Source organism: Ipomoea nil, unplaced genomic scaffold, assembly GCF_001879475.1.
Source record: "Ipomoea nil cultivar Tokyo-kokei standard unplaced genomic scaffold, Asagao_1.1 scaffold1834, whole genome shotgun sequence".
Lineage (NCBI taxonomy): Eukaryota > Viridiplantae > Streptophyta > Magnoliopsida > Solanales > Convolvulaceae > Ipomoea > Ipomoea nil.
This window is the reverse complement of record NW_017618262.1, coordinates 2,217,331-2,236,760: the sequence shown is the minus strand read 5'-3', so window position 1 is coordinate 2,236,760 and position 19,430 is coordinate 2,217,331. Positions and strand designations below refer to the sequence as shown.

At 31.4% G+C, this 19,430-nt stretch overlaps 1 protein-coding gene across 1 annotated transcript in view; it reads right to left on the bottom strand.

Annotated features, from left to right (window-relative positions):
• Positions 1-19,203, bottom strand: part of LOC109192752 (alcohol-forming fatty acyl-CoA reductase-like) — a 29,611-nt gene extending 10,408 nt beyond the window's left edge. Inside the window, exons 1-10 of the mRNA XM_019343454.1 lie at positions 19,075-19,203; positions 18,869-18,972; positions 17,337-17,539; positions 17,138-17,238; positions 16,494-16,686; positions 15,103-15,264; positions 14,933-15,014; positions 14,201-14,470; positions 13,655-13,782; positions 13,332-13,568 (exon numbers count right to left, since the gene is read on the bottom strand). Coding sequence (XP_019198999.1) covers positions 13,418-13,568; positions 13,655-13,782; positions 14,201-14,470; positions 14,933-15,014; positions 15,103-15,264; positions 16,494-16,686; positions 17,138-17,238; positions 17,337-17,539; positions 18,869-18,972; positions 19,075-19,153 — 1,473 coding nt within the window. The 5' untranslated portion in view covers positions 19,154-19,203 and the 3' untranslated portion in view covers positions 13,332-13,417. The remainder of the gene's footprint in view (positions 1-13,331; positions 13,569-13,654; positions 13,783-14,200; positions 14,471-14,932; positions 15,015-15,102; positions 15,265-16,493; positions 16,687-17,137; positions 17,239-17,336; positions 17,540-18,868; positions 18,973-19,074) is intronic.
• Between the last annotated feature and the right edge of the window lie 227 nt (positions 19,204-19,430).

Genomic DNA, 19,430 nt, shown 5'->3' with positions numbered 1-19,430 from the left:
GACAGCTGATTAGCTAACTATATATATATATATATATATATATATATATATATATATATATATTAGCCTTCTTGTTAGAGTCAGTTAATTATGGACAACTTAAACTAGTTTACCTCCTTGTGATTCTTTGGTGACTAAAATCACAAGGCAGAATGCAATGGGAGAATATGAGTTTTTGTCAAAGGGCCTATAATAAATGACATTTATATTAGGGGGAATAACTTTTTAGTCCTTCAATTATTTCATAATGGAAAACTCAATCCTTTAATTATAATGAAAACTACTCTATTTAATCCCTGAATTGTTTGCGTGGTCATTTTAGTCACTCATCTCAAGCATCTGTTAAAATCTAATGTTGATATAAGGGCAACTTCAAAAATTCATTTGATTCCCCCAAAACACACAGATAAGTATGAAATTGAATATCAAAATTTTTTTTTTTGAGGGATAGGCCAGTGTTTCCACCGTCAAACACACTGCTGGCTTCGAAATTTAAGTATTTTCGATACACAACAGTATTTTTTTTTTTTTTTGAATGCTACTAGCTCTATTACATTGTAGTATCTGTTCATATACTTTCTCAACCTACTGAAACACAAAGAGCTAATAACGCCTCCACCAAAAAAAAATAAAATAAAAATATAAGTATAATATCAAATAAAAATATTATAGTACTAGAAAGCTGGATTCTCTAGTACTAGAAAAGTTCTTATGGTAATTGCATAATGCATTCTACTCTCATTAATCGAAATGGTATTCATGATTCACCTTCCTCTACTCCCTTCTCTATTTCCCATGTTCTTTTAGCTAACTTTAAGAATTTCAACGTACGTAGAATTTTCTGATCAGTTCGATCATGACCAACTTAACAATTCCGATCCCAACCTGAATCTGATCATTCAAAAACACTACTATTCTTTCATCCTCCTCCTTTTCTTCTACCCACCAAAAATAAAAATAAAAAATACCGGAGTAATTTCATGGACATCTTGTGTAGCAAACATTAAGAATATATGTACCGCTCGAAAAAACTTCTCCTCTACTATTGTGCATTTTTTCTTTTGTGGATTCCATGTTTAAATTCTTGAACTAGATCCATATTGACTTCCTTTTCGTGTTGAGTTTGAGTATCCTGAGATTTTTTTATAGTGGAGTCCGAATCATATATAACCCATGAAACTAATGGCGGGAGGCGGAAATGTTAAAGTAAACAGAAGACCAGTTGTTGATATCTTGGTACGTAGACAATGGCGAGCCTCTAAATGTATGATCATGATCCACCACTCCACCTTATGTGGCCATCTTATAAGATGGATCATTCACATAAGATACATTTTTAATATATTAAATGTACATATAAAACACTAAATGTTCATTTTTTGAAATTACATTATTTGAGTATTAAAGGTTTATTATTTTTGAATGCTACCAAATAATTTAATTACCTACCTTCAAGTATATTAAAAATGAACATTTATTCAAGATCCAAATTGTAATGTGGACTATGGTCCACAGTATAATTTGCCTTCAAGTAGCAATTGTTATACCATGGACGAGGATCCATCTTACATTATAGACCCTAGCCTAAAATGCATTTAGATTATGTACATTCAATTAACATATTATGTACATACCTCCATTTATTAAATTATGTACCTATTACAATTAACCTATAGTATATGCATACAGAACATATTATATACCTTCAATTAATAAAATTATGCATATATTACAAATTTACAATTAACGTATTATATACCCACACTTAACATATTATGTACATTCCATATGTACTTATTGCAATTAACATATTATGTACTTTTAATTTGTTTATATATATATATATATATATATATATATATATATATAATTTGTTAACTGAAAATACATAATATGTTAAATGCAAGTACATAATTAAATATCTTTTTTAGATCAGAGTCCACAATAAAATATACTCCCCTCAAGTTGTGAGTTTGATAAGACAAGATCATAGGAGTTCAATTTTGTTAAGATTTATCGATACAAATTAAAGTTAAACCAAGCCAGATCTAGTGGGCAAGCCTATAGTTACCAAACTAGTGGAGCAGTTGAAAGCTTGTCCTGATGTGCCACCTAATCACCATCTTTCACTCGCTATTAGAGCAACCCCAATAAAGGGTTCATTAAAGTCTCTTGGGTCAACTTTTGACAAATAGAAATGTAAACTTTTGACAATTTCTTCCTTCAAATTTTTTAAAAAGAAAATGAAAGACAATGAGACGCATGTGGGGCACGGGCCCGCCACTCTCAAATCATATTTTGTTTTATTTTGTCAGTTTTTAGCCATTTCTTTGTTTTATTTTTTTATTTTAAAAACAGGCTTGTCGTTGCAAATGCAATGGCCAGTTTTTTTTTTTTTTTTTTTTTTTTTTTTTTTTTTGTATTATTTTTTATAATTTTTTTTACTTTTTACTTAAATTTTTTACTTTAAAAAAAAATTTAATTAGTAATTTAATTTTATTTAATTTTTAAAGTTATTATTGTTATATTAAATTTATAATTATTAATAATATTGTTATTTAATTTATAATTATAATTTAAAAAAAATAATAGATAAAGAAATAATTCAAATATATAAATTAAAATGGTGGGTCCATAAAAACTGTGAAAAATCTTAAAACTAATGGGAAGAAGAATTTTTGTGATTGAATGAGATAGTGGATGATGAGATGGATGTTGGGCCTACAAAAAAATGGAGAAAAAATCTCAACTATTGAGGATGCCTTTACATACTGTGCTAAATGTTTTTTAGACCATGAGGTGTTTTGAGTATGTCCTAGCTATAAGGGATAAAATACTGGCCAATTTTTATACGAGAGGAATTTGAAGTCCCGACCTTTTTTAAGCAATGAGAGTGCACGATCATTCACACTAATCAAGTTGGTTGTGCTAAATGTTTTAATCTTATACTAACCGAACAAACCACAAGCCATTATCGTATTGGCTAGGATTTCAAATATAAATACCACGTCTCTATCCACCAAAGGACCATCTTCTAATCAATATTAGATGTTGTACTAAGTTTAATTGCGACTAATATAATCATAATTCATTAGTTGTTTAATTGTGACCATGAATTCTTAAATGTATAATGTGTGCCAGTCTGTCATTGTTAGTAATAGTAATATATACTTGTATAATATATGTTTTATGTATTTGTGGTGGTAGTTTAATAGAGTAGTTCTAGCGTATAGAATAGGAGAGATTTATGTTAGCTTCCATATAGGACTCTCATTGTTGTAATCTTGAATTAACTGATTGGAATTTGAATTCTATTGCCTCATCTGGTATCAGTTAGCAATAGGTCTGTTTTCTGTTTGATTCGTTTCGAGCAATGGTAAAACGACGGTTTTCGCGTTCTATCAAAGCCATCCAGTTTGATTTAGGGGGTGAATATCGCCGTCTTCACAAGGTTTTGGAATCCCTTGGCATCACGCACAAGCAATCGTGCACATATACACACGAACAAAATGGACGAGTTGAGCGCCGGAATAGACACATTGTCGAAACTGGCTTAGCTCTTCTTACTGAAAGCTCAACCCCCCTAAAATATTGGGATTATGCTTTTGAAACAACCACCCACTTAATCAATTGCCTACCGTCTTCCACTATACAATTTGAGAGTCCACACTACCGTCTGCATAAAACACAGCCCACTTATACCTTCTTCCGTGTCCTCGGGTGCAGCTTCATCTGTCGTCATGGCCGATTTGATGAATCTAATTTCCCTTTTTCTTTGCGTCATCTTTACAGGTTGACTCCAATCGCGCTTCTACTACTCCTTGGGGCGCTGGGCCATTAGTCGTGCATGATCAACCACCGCCACTAGATATGGCACCTCCTCTGGTTCAGGAGGCAGAACCCATGGCTATCGAGGCTCCTACCACGATTGATGTGGCCCGCCCTACTCCGGGATAGGTTCATGAACGAGCACACACCATGCGCACCCGCCGCCTAACACGGGGTACGGGTGAGCAAGTCTACGCCCTTAATACCACAACCGATCCCACTTGCTATTCACAAGCTGTCGGCCACCCACATTGGCGTGACGCCATGGATCAGGAGTTCAATGCACTCCTACACAACAACACCTGGCAACTAACACCGGCTACAACACATATGAATGTCATTGGCTGCAAATGGGTCTACCGCACAAAGTGTAAAGCTGATGGCTCAATTCAGCGCCACAAGGCGTGCCTGGTTGCAAAGGGGTTCAACCAGGTAGCCGGGGAGGACTTCTTCGACACTTTTAGCCCCGTTGTCAAGCCAACTATGGTTCGAATACTATTCTCTCTTGCAGTGTCTAACAAGTGGACTCTACGCCAGCTAGATGTTCACAATGCGTTTCTCAATGGGCACTTGTCTGAAATAGTTTATATGAAACAACCGCCCGAATACGAAGACCCTGATACGAAAACCCCACCCGTCCAGATCATGTCTGTCACCTTCAACGGTTTCTCTACGGCCTAAAACAAGCACCCAAAGCTTGGTTCAAACAGTTGCATGAGTACTTAATATCCACTGGGTTCAAAGTATCCAAGACGGATGTCTCACTTTTCCACTACGCTATTGGGGACTCCCGAGTGTTTTTGCTAGTATACGTCGACGACATCATTATGATGGGCAATGACCCGTATTTGATTACCATGTTGCTACACCAGCTTTCTACCACCTTCAAGATTCGGGATCTTGGCACACCAAGTTTTTTTTTCTAGGTATTGAAACACTGCACATCGGTGACGGTCTTGTTCTTTCTCAGCAACGGTATATGAAAGATATCTTAACCCGAGCAGGTATGTCTGAATGCAAGCCTTTGGCAACCCCAGCTGCAGTGACACAGCCGGCGACGTCGTCCGCAGATCCGTTTGACAATCCTACACAATATCGCTGCATTGTAGGGGCTCTTCAGTACCTGACTATCACACGGCCTGATTTGTCGTATGCTATAAACGGGTTGTGCCAGTTCATGCATTCTCCAACCGATGACTATTGGTCCCTTCTTAAGCGAGTTCTACGATATATAAAGGGCACACAGGACTATGGGTTACGCTTGACAGCCTCATCTTCCTCCGATATCCATGTTTTTTCCGATTCTGACTGGGCTGGATGCCCAATTGACAGGAAGTCGACTAGTGGCTACGCAGTGTTTCTTGGAACCAATCTTATATCATGGCTATCCCGCAAGCAACGCACAGTTGCTCGTTCCTCGACTGAGGCAGAGTACAAGGGTCTAGCTGATGTCTTTGTAGAGGTTACTTGGGTTGTCTCGTTACTTCGGGAACTTGGTCTACACTTTGGATCTCCAGCTACCCTTTGGTGTGACAACCTCGGGGCTACTTATATAGCTGCTAACCCGGTCTTCCATGCTCACACCAAACATGTGGAAATCGACTACCACTTTGTCCGGGACAAGGTTGCTTCAGGGGATTTTATTGTTAATTTTGTTTCTACGAAGGACCAGCTTGCCGACATCTTCACCAAACCGTTACCCGGAACGCGCTTCTCAACTCTCTGTGACAAGCTCAATGTAGTCTCTCTACACCCTTGTGCTTGAGGGGGTGTGTTAGTAATAGTAATATATACTTGTATAATATACGTTTTATGTATTTGTGGTGGTAGTTTAATAGACTAATTCTAGCCTATAGAATAGGAGAGATTTATGTTAGCTTCCATATAGGACTCTCATTGTTGTAATCTTAAATTAACTGATTGGAATTTGAATTCTATTGTCTCATCGTCGTAAACAAAGTTTTTTTTTATTATTTATTTATAGTGTTTTTTATTCAAACTAATTTATTAAATTAATTGTGTCAAGTTGAGTCTAAGTACTCAAAACTTAACTTGGTCTAAAATATACATATATATATATATATATATATATATATATATATATATATATATATATAAAAGGGTTTGAGTATCTTTCCACCGAGTTAAAAAGTTTGGATATAATCTTCACAAGTTGCAAAAGATTGGCTTTTCTCCACAAATAAGCCTAAATTTTTATGTATTTATTGATTAATTTTATAGGTCGTCAAAACCTATTGATTGGTTTTGATATTTCAAATTGTTATAGATACTAAGTTTGTTGGCATAGATAGATCCCCACACCCCACCCCACCCCCTCCCCCTCCCCCTCCCCCTCCCCCTCCCCATAAAAGAAAAGAAAAATGATAATGAGCTTGAAGGTGACAAATTTGAGATGATCACGTAAAAAGGATATGCTTTCATCAAGTACGTACCTAATTAATGCATAGGGAGTCTAGTAGGTAAAAGGTCAATTCAACGCTTAGAGTATCCCTATCAGTGATTTATTTGGGGTTATTGGAACAGTAAAAAAGGCCAACCTAACGGCATTGCAGTTACGAAGCTATTCAAGAATGGCAAAGTTTTATATATACATCTAATTCAAGTATAATGTAGTTAACTTTATTAGTTGAAATAGTAGCACTATAGCCACTATTGTTGACATGTTAATGAAGTGGACAATGTCATTTTTGTTGTAATGTCAAATTAAACTTTAAATTGTTTTAAATGAGACAGAACATATCAACATATATAGTTGTGCTTTAAAACCTTGTAAAAGGGAAATCTCCAAAAAGGCAAAAATCATGTGCAATATAATGCAAGGATGCTCCACCAAGCTAAATTAAAGCTAGATTGATTGAATGTTTCTGATCTAAAAACAGATAATTAATGATGCAAAATTTATAATCAATTCTTCCAATTCAAATCTCTAGTGCCCATTTGTACAATAAAAATGATATATAAAAATGAAAAAATTAAAAATAATATTGTAAAGAAATTTACAAATTTTAGAAAAATTGTTTCCTAAAAGTAGAAAATGTGGATGAACAATACTCCAAGTATAGTTCAATCATATTTTTGCAGACTTAGGTAGTTTACATGTCTACATCAAATTGCCTTCTATTCATGTTGTGAATAGTTTTTGTGTAATAGCGGGGACAATTTCGATTTGCCCCGGTCCCCCAGGATATCCACCTAAATTCCAATCATTATTGTGTAGATCGTGTGGATTATGTGACTCACACTATCATATAATGTATATTCAGTATACAAATAATGTACTTTTAATATATTGAAAATGTACATTGTATTCAGAAAAAATACAGTGTTTGAGTACTGAAAATATATTAATTTATATAATGTACATTCAGTACACAAATAATGTACTTTTAGCATATTAAAAATATATTCATGTTGTGAATACTTTTTGTGTAATAGCGGGGACAATTTCGATTTGCCCCGGTCCCCCTGGATATCCACCTAAATTCCAATCATTATTGTGTAGATCGTGTGGATTATGTGACTCACACTATCATATAATGTATATTCAGTATACAAATAATGTACTTTTAATATATTGAAAATGTACATTGTATTCAGAAAAAATACAGTGTTTGAGTACTGAAAATATATTAATTTATATAATGTACATTCAGTACACAAATAATGTACTTTTAGCATATTAAAAATATATTCATGTTGTGAATACTTTTTGTGTAATAGCGGGGACAATTTCGATTTGCCCCGGTCCCCGTGGATATCCACCTAAATTGCAATCATTATTGTGTAAATCGTGTGGATTATGTGAATCACACTATCATATAATGTATATTCAGTATACAAATAATGAACTTTTAATATATTAAAAATGTACATTGTATTCAGAAAAAATACAGTATTTAAGTACTGAAAATATATTATTTTATATAATGTACATTCAGTATACAAATAATGTACTTTTAGCATATTAAAAATATATTTTTCGTTATGGTCTACATAATAATTTGCCCATAAATTTATTCTAGATCAGAATTTTTTTTTGTGATAACAGATATTGTATCATAAAAAATTAAACTTGCAATGGGTCGAGCACACACACACACTAACTTGTATAAAATCCAACCCTACCCACCATATTATTATTATTATTATTATTATTATTATTATTATTAAAATAAGTAATAGTATGTAGGTAATTCTAAAAGTTTTTATAATTCTTGTTAATGTTTTTACTATTTTATCTAAATTAATAAGTTTATTTGAAAAGAAAATAACAAGTAAGTTATTATATTTAAATATTTTTATTATTTTATGTTTTCATAAAACAAGTGAATTTTATTATTTTATTATGTGTAAATAATTTAAGTATTATTATTATTACTAGTATTTTTATGCGTCATGCACAAAAATCGATTCTCAATATTAGTACTCTATATTAAAATCTTAGATTTATTTAGATTTTATATATTTATATTATTTTATAATAATAATAATAATAATAATAATAATAATAATAATAATAATAATAATAATAATAATAATAATAGGGAAAATGACACTTTTTCCCCCTGAGTTATATACTTATAGCCCTTTTTCCCCCTCAATTATTTAGGTAAGCACATTAGCCCCCTCAATTATTCTAAAAGTGGTGGTTTTTTCCCCTGATGTATTAAATTGACATTTCTACCCTTAAAGTAAACATTTTATTTATTTTACTTCTCCAACAAATTATCGCATATACGTAGGGATGACCACGGTTCGGATCAAACTGAACCGAACACTATAGCAATTGAATTAAATGTTTCCGGTTATGATTCAGATCTAGAACCTAATATTTGGATTTCAATTTATTAAAATTATGAATCAAAAAAATTGGATCTTGAACCGTGAATCGGCGGTTCTGGATCCGGTTCGCGATTTTGAACCGTCTTTATTTTAAAATTTTATTTTTTATTTTAAATATTCTAAATTCAAAAATAAATGAATTTTATTTTTCAGTTCGGAACATGAACCGTCCATTCCGGTTCGCGATTTTAATAAACTCTAAATATCGAGTTTCGATTCTAAATTGTAATTGGAATATTTCAGTTTGGTTGCTATAGTGTTTGTTTGGTTTGAACCAAATTATGGTCATAATTTGTTGGAGAAGGAAAATAAATGAAATATTTATTTTAAGGGTAAATATGTCTATTTAACGTTTCAGGGGGAAAAACAGCCACTTGAATAATTCAGGGGAAAAAAGTGCTATAAGTATATAACTTAGGGGGAAGAAGTGCCATTTTCCCATAATAATAATAATAAGAAGGGAAAATTGCACTTTTCATCCCTAAGTTATAGGGTAATTGTAGAATTCGTCCTAAGTGTTAGTCATGTTCACATTTTAGCCCTAAGCTATCATTAACGTTGCACTTTTCTTCTTTTTATTAACTTTTTGTGCTAACTTTTCGTCCATAAGCTATACTAAAGTTGTAAATTTCGTCCCTAAAGTTTTGTTAGTAAATGGATGCAAAGTGCATCGCCAATGATAACTTAGGGACGAAAAATAAGCATGACCAACAATTAGGGACAAATTCTATAATTATCATATAACTAAGGAACGAAGAGTGTAATTTTCTCTAATAATAATGTAAACCATTTTTTATAAATTTGATATTTATATTTTAGGAAATAACTTATATAGTACTCCGATATATAATGTCTATATATTATTACCATTTGAGAAGATAAGAAAATATATGTTGGATATATGTGCATGACAACAATAGTTGAATAAAGTAACGAGAGTTATAACAGTAAGATATTTTTGAACAAAATAGTGTATAGTACAACTCTTATAGCAAGTCACAGTAAAACAGACATAAATGAAAGATATAACTTTCATTCACGCTTATTAGTTTTTATTAGATTTAAAATTATTTTTAATAATATAATAAATGGCGGCTACTTGTATTGAGTACCCACATTCAATGGGTGAGATGGATTTTTAAAAAGTCTACACGCTACGAGTCGAGGTCAGGGTGGGCAGAAAAAGTATAAGAGTGTGTTAGGTGATAGATGTAGTCATTCCTAAATGTGGTTTCTAAGACATGTTTTTTCAAACTTGAAAATTAACAAATTGTTTAAACATTTTTGAAAGAGAACAAGTCTTGTGTAAAATTATTTTCTTAAGACGTATAATATCTTTTAGTTAAAATATAATATTTGCCTAACCCAGTCCCAATGGCGTTATTTGAGCGGCAAACGTCACTGTTTAGTAGTTGGCAGCTGCCATAATTAGCCGGCATTATTGGGTTTCCATCACACCAAGATAATGATGGTCCAATTAAGCTACATCTCAAAATCTTATAATTTTTTGAAACCCTCGATCATTATCTGAATGTGGATCAAGAAGACTAATAGACCGCTCTCGATAGGAGTCAAACTTATAATATTGTGATTATTAAATCAGTACCTTGATTTATACAATAACACGCACGTGTTTCTTCCAACTTTATTAAAGATCTTAAAACTCACGAAAAAGTATTTTGTGACAAATCATACAATTCACTAAGGTTCACCTTGCATCATAATCTATGGTCCAAAACGACATTTAGATTATATAATTATAATTAATATATTATGTACTTTCGATTAACAAATTATGTTGATTTCAACCAATAAATAAATTGAAAGTCGGTATATAATATGTTAATTATAATAGGTATATAATTTATTAACTAAAGGTACATAATACGTTAATTATAATAGATACATAATTTACTAACTACATGTACGTAATATATTAATTGTCTCACGTGTGGTTGTGTGATGATTAATGTGCGTGAGTTTTGTACTTAAGGTGCGTGAGCCTTGTGTTTATGGTGCATGACTTTTGTTCTTAAGGTGCGTGGGTTGTGTATTTAATGTGAGTAGTTATTGAAACTTAATGTACGTGAGTTTTGTGCTTAAGGTGCGTGAGTTTTGTGGTTAATGTGCGTGAGTTTTTTACTTAAGATGCGTGAGTTTTGTGCTTAAGGTGTGTGAGTTTGTGCTTAATGTGAGTAGTTGTTGAAAATTAATGTGCGTGAGTTTCCTTCTTAATGTGCGTTGTTTTCCTCCTTAAGGTGCGTGATTTGTATGCTTAATGTGCGTCAATTGTGTGAAACTTAATGTGCGTGGGTTGTGTACTTAAAGTGCACCAATTTAATGCTTAAAGTGCATTCCTTTGCACAACCGCACGAGAACCCCTCCCTGCACTGTATCCCTTCCCTGTGTAGTATATATATGTATATATTTTACTGTGTAGTATATATATAGTCTGTATAGTATACTAGTAATTGTCCCGTGCTGCACGAACAAATTTATCAATTAAATTTTTAACATCCTCTGAATTAGCAAAGAAAGTAATGACTGTGGAAACATAAAAACGTACTTGAGTTCTCGAGCTCAGAATTAGTTTGATTAAAAATGTAAGTATAACTATACAATGTAATATTTAATATGTTTAAAAGTTTAATTATGATATTATTATGTTGATTTTAAAGTTTATTGTTACTTATATTATTATTTGAATTTGAATTTTTTTTTGAAAGGAATCTGAATTTGAAAATAACTACATTAATTATATAACTAACGTATTTAAATAAAACTTGTAAATAAAATAACAGACGATATTTGTCGAAAATCTCCACCAAAAAATTATTTATTTGAAAAAAATTATTTATGTAAGAACTATATTTATTTTATATCTAATTCCTCCTCTTTATATATGTGGAGTCAAATTAATTATAATTGAGGTTTAAATGAATATATACACAAATTATATTAAATATAAAACTTTACCAATAAATTTGAACACAATAAATTTTTTTCCATACTTCATTATGCTTTAATATATATATATATATATATATATATATATATATATATATATATATATATATATATATATATATATAGAGAGAGAGAGAGAGAGAGAGAGAGAGAGAGAGATAGAGATAGAGCTATAATAATAAAATATAATTTATAAAATATAAATACATATAATAACTTCAAAAAAATATGTATAAATACATCTATCCACACAATTGAATTAAAAAAAAAAAAAAAAAAAAAGTTCGCGGACCGAGTCACGGGGCCTGCCAACCTGCATGGCAATCATTATTGCATGGACCATGGTCCATACAAATTGTGTGGATCATAAATAAAAGATACTCCGTATATTTTGAATATACTAAGGGTATATTATTTATATACTTAAGGTACATTTTTAAAAAATACATTTTTAATATACTAAGGGTACATTATTTTATATAATGCATCTTCAACACAAAATTAATGTACCTTCAGTACAAAAATAACGTACTTTTAATATATTAAAAGTGTACCTGATATTCATGGTCCATGCAATAATTTGCCCATGCCTGGTGCGGGCTATGGTTGCATGAACCCTAGTCCATAAAAACATTTTTCAGAAATCATTTTCTGATTTTTCAAACGCACCCTTAATTTCAAATGGATTGGGGTTACAAAATCAAATCCGAAATCCGCTCGATTGTGACCTCCGATCATTCGATCTGTCCGAACCCGTCCGCTGTACAACCCTACTTGAACTGAAATATTTTGATAATTTAGTATTTTTAAAAATAAATTTAAAAAAAAAAACATATTTTATAGAAAAGATGGTTGTTTTGTAAGGAAATCAAAAAGTCAATTTTGTAATTAAATTAAATATTAAGATTAAATTAGTAACAAATAGTACAATTGGAGAAGCATAATGCGCAACATCCATCATTTCTTAACATTAAAAGTGAGATGCTATTAGCCATGTGAGGAGCTTGGGAATGCAAGGATTGTTAACCAATTCAAACGCTAGTAGTGAGATGCAAGGATTGTTAACCAAGGGCCATGCGAGGAGCTTGGGAATGCAACTGCTCGAACCCATCCGATTGTTTTGAGAATGGTTTAGAGGCTTGAAACGATCTCTACTATCTTGAGGAAGGTTACCTACGCTATGGGTCTACCCTTATTTCAACTACAGTTTCATTTGACATTATACATACAATAATCTTATTATAATGAGATATGTTATTGAATTTTGTTTTATACACACTGGAGTCTTATTACAACACCACTAAATTATAATTCTAATTCAATTACAGTTTCATTGGATAATATACACTCAAATATGTGAAACTGTTATGCAGTTTCATTTTATATACACTGTAGTTTTTTTACAACACAACTAAAATATCATTTTGATGTAGTCCGGTTTCATTTGACAATATACATTCAATATGTGAGACATGTTATTCAATTTCTTTTTATATATACTGTAGTTTTATTTCAGCAAAATAAAGTATCATTTCAAATTAACTACACTTCTATTTGACAATATACGCTCAATATGTGAGACACGTTATTCAGTTTCATTTTATATATACTCCAGTTTTATTTCAACACAATTAAAGTATCATTTCAATTCAATTACAGTTCCATTTGATAATAAAAATGATTGAGAAAAATAACATTATTCAAAATAAAAATGCCACTATTGTCGACAGAACAAAAGTGATATTAATTTTGATAATCACTAGAAGACGTGTTTCACTAATCCAGGAAAGTGAGCTTTCATGAAATAATCTTCCCAGCTAATTGCTTTAGGATCAAAATAGAATAATTCAGTTTCAATGCCTCCTTCTTTTGCAGCTCTCCTCAATTTTTCTGTATTCATATCATCATATCTGTCCACAAAATTCACACCACTTTTGATTTTCTTGCATGTGCAAATTAATTAAAAATATGATTAATTAAATACTTAATTACTCACATTCCTTTGAAGAATAAGTAAGGTCGATATAAGTCCACCAGCTTCATCACAAATTTGAATTTTCTATTCTTCTCATCACACTTTCTCTGGAAATACTTACAACATATAGTGTTCAATATCTCCAACCCCTGCACAGTACATCCATGCATGCAAATCAAATTCCTTATTTTTTTAAGTAAAATTTCAAGTTTTAACCTCTTTTAAGAAAATGTACGTAATTAGATTTTGATGTGGTAAATTGTATTTTAGGGATATAGATATAAGACTCCAAAAACTTAAGACCTTTGTAGGAACAAAGGTTCTCAACATGCAACAAGGCTTGAGAACAACCAGGGTTTATGCATGCAGTAAAAGTATAAGCATCATAAGTTCAATCAACAATACTTTTCAGGGATCTAACAATAGAGTTTTTTAATAAGCAACAAAACTTATAACAGATGACGATAAGCAGAGGAACTTCGTTCTCGACCGACATTCTTTGTTTATTACTTTCCGTTTTTAAACAATAGGTTTAATTTTGGTTTAAAAAATAAAAACAACCAAAACCTTCAAAGGGAGCAGATAACGAATGGTCATATATGTTTGGAAGCTAGCCATGGTGCTTAACACAGTCATCTTCCCAACGAGAATAGGTTTTCCATCCTTGCCTATCCATGGATGCTTGGTGAAGTAATGGTGCCCATAATCTCGTATCAAACCGTACTCCAATGGGTTGGATACCGATGATCCTATGTGGTATATGCTCTCACTGCCTCGTTCATCTGCATGCCCCACCATGGCTACTATCATGGCATTCACCACCATATCAGCTGGGATCTGTAATTTTATCCGACAAAGTATTTGGGATGATGTAAATTATGATAACTTAATGGTGTTAGTGTTTGATATATGTTTGATTAGTGTTTGGTGTTATTGATCATTTTTGACAAATTGTTAGTTAATAGCGATGCATTCAAACAATTAAAGAAGAACGCACTGCTGGAAATTATGGAATTTCCGACCATCTGAAAGTGATCTTAAATCAAGTCGAAAGTTTTGTTCTGACCACTTTTGGTATCTGAAAAAACCTTTGTTGCTATTTTCGACCACTTTTTGCTTTCGACTTGATTTAAGATCACTTTTAGGTAGTCGGAAATTTCATAATTTTCAATAGTGACAGATTTATCAAGTGCACACTCTCGAATAGTGATTGCCTGTTGATTTTTTTTGCCATAAAAAAATGTAATACATATATATAACATTTTTTCCTAATAATGAATAAGTTACTAGATCACTCACCACATCTATAATGGTCTTTGGATCACCTAAGAAGCATGATAGTCTTCCTTTAGCATAACCAAGTACTAAGCTATCAATGGTTCTGCATAGGATATGTTATATTATTCAACAACAGAAGAAATTAATTAGAAATATTTGAATATAATGGAGTGGATGATTGAGTACTATACCTGACACCTTCGACCCAACCAAGGAAAGGTTCTTTGTAAGTGCTAGTTATGATGGTAGGACGCAGAATAAGAAGAGGTATGTCATCTCGCAACTTACCCAAAAGCATCTCTCCCATTGCCTTTGTGAATACATAAGTGTTTGGCCACCCATATGTCCTTGCTCTTTGTATTCATTAGAGAAATATAGTTAGTGAAATAATTATTGTTATTAAAACCAGTATAGTACATACAAAACTATATATCTGATCTATTTGAAAATAAAAAATTTTAAAAAATCATAATAATATTCATGAAAAGACATTTTGTTTGGTAGTGGATTGAAATTGAAATTAAAATTAAAATATATAAATAAAGGAAAAAAAATTCAAATAAGTCACCAAACACATGTAAAAGTGCAATTGGAACATCTAACTCAAAAAAAAAAAAAAAAAGTATAATTAAGTCTATGAACTGTCCAAAGTTATATAATTCGACCAAGTTTGACTTGTTTCTCATGTCATCGTTGACATGACGGTTATCCTATTAAAATTATATTTGTTTAGTTCATTTTAATAAATAAATAAATAAATAACACACTTTCCTCCCTGCCTTTGTCGATCTCCAATTGGAGATGAAAAATATTCTTTATCTCCATGCCAGAGACGAAGACTTTCATCATCTCCAAGCGGGAGATGAAACGTTTTCTTTGTCTCCAGGCTAGAGACGAATAATTTTCTTCGAAGACGAAGACGGTGGGGGTGGGGTTTTTCTCTTTTTTCTTTTTTTTTATATAAAAAATATTATTTTATTTAAAATAAATTTTAAAAAATAATAATTTTTTATAGGATGACCGCCACATCAATCATGACCTGAAGAACATGTCAACTTTGGTCGAATTGCATAATTTTGGACAGTTCAAGAACTTAATTACACTTTTTGAGTTGGATGCATGGTTCAATTACACTTTTATGTATAGTTCAACAATCATTATTGTGTGGACCATATTTTGTATATTTTAAAATAGTGTACGTTCAGTACAAAAATAATATACATTGTATTCAAGGGATGTACATTATTTTTGTATTGAGTGTACATACAGTACAAAAATAATGTACATTTAGTATATTAAAAATATACTTTTTGTTATGGTCCACATAACACTGTGTGGACCATGGTCTACACAATAATTTGCCATAGTTCAATGGCTAGTTAATTTAAACATTTTTCCATAATAAATAATGTCGGGTGGAGACTTGGAGGATCAGGTCTAACATGACGCTGACTAGTTACTATGCAAGTATAAGGTCATAAATCCAATAGTAAAACAGTAATTTAACTTTAATCCAATAGTTGGTTAATTAATTACGTTCAAAAATCAAAATCCATAAACCAAATGTCCCATAGTAAACTACCTTTGGATTCCCAGTTCTTTCATGGCTAAGGTTATGGATTCATCAGAAGCATTCTCAACTATGAGGTTTTTCAAAGTCTCTTCTATTATCTCATTCTCCCTATCAATGTCCAGCCCACATCTTCCATTCAGTGTTTCACCCATTTGTAATGTACTCTCTTGTAACAGCCCATCCCTTTCACCAAACACGTAAGCTGAATATTATAAAATAAAATATATTATTATGTTAGCCAATAAATTTCGGTCTGTCGAAGAGACACACGGTATATTATCATTCACACTTAATAGAAAGACATTCATAAAATTGTAATTTTATGGTGAATTACTATTTTATCATTTTTCTTCTTATTATAGTATTATTATACAAGAATATTAATTTTAGTCTTTATTCACTTTGCTTTTTCAATTCCTAATCATTATATTCCTGTCTACCAAATAATTTAAATTCTCATTTTATTTTTTTCATGTAATTATAATTATTTTTCCTCCTAATTCCCTCATTTCAACCAAAGACCCTGTTATTGATGTTCGATATACAATGTGGTCCATATTTTAAATTTACAAAGGCATGTTAACCAATATAATTAATATGCCAGAAAGGATTGTAAAGGGTCCAGGAAACATTAATTTGTAAATACCACTAACCAGTGGATACGTGAAGAAAAACCTTTAATTTCTTGCATTTTTTGGCGAAGTGTAGTAAGTGTGTTGGTCCCATTGTATTAATCCCAATGGCCACATCATATCTGTAAAACACACATTGATATATTAGAGAGTGACACATAGATCTAATAGTCATTATTATACATTAATAAATGAAGTTTAGCATCCAAAGCACATGCACCTTTCATAAAAATCAGTAATTGCAGCTAGGTTAACCACAACGTCTACTTCCTTCTGCATTTGGTCCAGCAGATGAGAGTCCTTTACGCCCATCTTCTCAAAAGTAACATCACCGGCTACAATACTCACCTTTTCCGATATTATATTATTCAACTTTTTCCCATACTTCTCTTTCACAGCTCTGAACAAGTCTTTCTCCATAACCTGATCCACAACAATTTAGTTATTTGAATCTGGTCCAAATTTAATAATTTAACTGTTTCAATCAGGTCAAAGTAAATTTCGATTACACTAAATTAAAGAATATATGTTGTTAAACTGATTCTTTGATGTTTATTGTTAATTAGTATTAAATTAGATTTAGGAGTTATCTTAAATCTAATTTAATAGTAACTAACAATAAACATCAAAGAATCCGTTTAAATCCTAAATTAAATAACTAAATAATTAATATAATAATTTCTTAAAAAACTAATTAATTTAAAATTATAATGGCACCAAAGTTCAGCTCAATCATAAATTACTTACACCCCCTATTTAGACTTTCACTAGCTCAAGACCAACAAATTAAATGATCTACTAGGGCTTTGTTTGGCAGAGCTTATTTAGGAGCTTATTGCTTATTTTAAGCTACTAATAAGCTATAAGCTCTGTTTGATAATGTTCTCTAAATAAGCTCCTAACTTAAAATAAGAGCTTATTTTGGAACGCTATCTTAGGTAGTGTTACAAAATAAGCTCCTAGCTTCCTAACTTTTTTTCCATCTTTATCCTTATTATTTTAAAGAAATAACATAATTTACCTTTGCCAATTAAAACTCTTTTCTCTTCTCCTTTATCCGCAACTTTCGCTGCAAATATTATTATTATTATTATTATTATTATTATTATTATTATTATTATTTTTGAAGAGATTATTATTATTATTATTATTATTATTATTATTATTATTATTATTATTATTAGATTTGCAACAATATTGCTACTTCATTATGAGATGCTAGATCATGATTATTCTAATAGTTTTATTTCAAAATGTTAAATTTTAATATGTAAACAAACTAATTTAAATTTGATGAAGATGTCCGTTTTAGTCTCTTTACATTTATCAGCTTATCAAAAAACTAATTTTACCAACCACTTTCAATCATAACAGCTAGCTTAACAACAATTCAGTTTTCAACTCCGAGCTTATAGCTTTTCAGCTTTCAGCTCCTAGCTTATAGCTTTTCAGCTAGGTTTGTCAAACAGAGCCTAGAGCACCATATTGCTAGTCAAACCAAAGGGAAAACCTTTTTTCCTTTTAAATATGAATAGGAACAAGATATCTATATTGTCAAGATCAAGCATTTATCACTATACTAAAAGTTATGTTTAGTAACAAAGACGTAAATTTATTTCTTTATACTTGTGTTGTAGTGTGTGTAATTTTTTCAACAACAATATACAATGCATTAACACATATAGCTTTAAATAATATTCAAAATTTTATTAAAAATGTGAAGATGTGTGAACGTAAGAAAAGTGTACATACCTCGGAGTTAAAACGCTGCACGGCGGCCATTGTATCTGCAGCTCTCAGGAGAAGATACAGCTTCTTCACATTTGGCTGAACTCTCAGTATTTTCTCCACAAAAACTGCATCCATAATTTATAATTATTAAAATATAAAAAATATGAGATGTTTTGTACAAATTAAATAAGCCTGAAAAGTGATGGATATATAGTTTTGAATACTACTTTTAGCGAGAAAGCCAGTGGCACCAGTGACAAGAATGGCTCTGTTCTCCAAAAACTCCACAGCACTGCCCAACTCCATTCCAAAGAGAGGATATGGTGATGACGATATATGATATGATGATGAATGATGAGGACGTGATTCGGAATGAATAAGTACGTGGTGATGAGAAAGTGAGGATAATAAATAGCTGATCAAAGTACAGTTGGTCTAAAATAAAGAACATTCTTATAATTAAAATAATTGGAATACAACATTTTAAAGAGTAAATACCCAAAATGGTCCCTCGACTATAACTAAATTCACAAATTGATCCTCAACTTTCAATTTCACCCAATTAAGTCCTTAACTTTGCAAT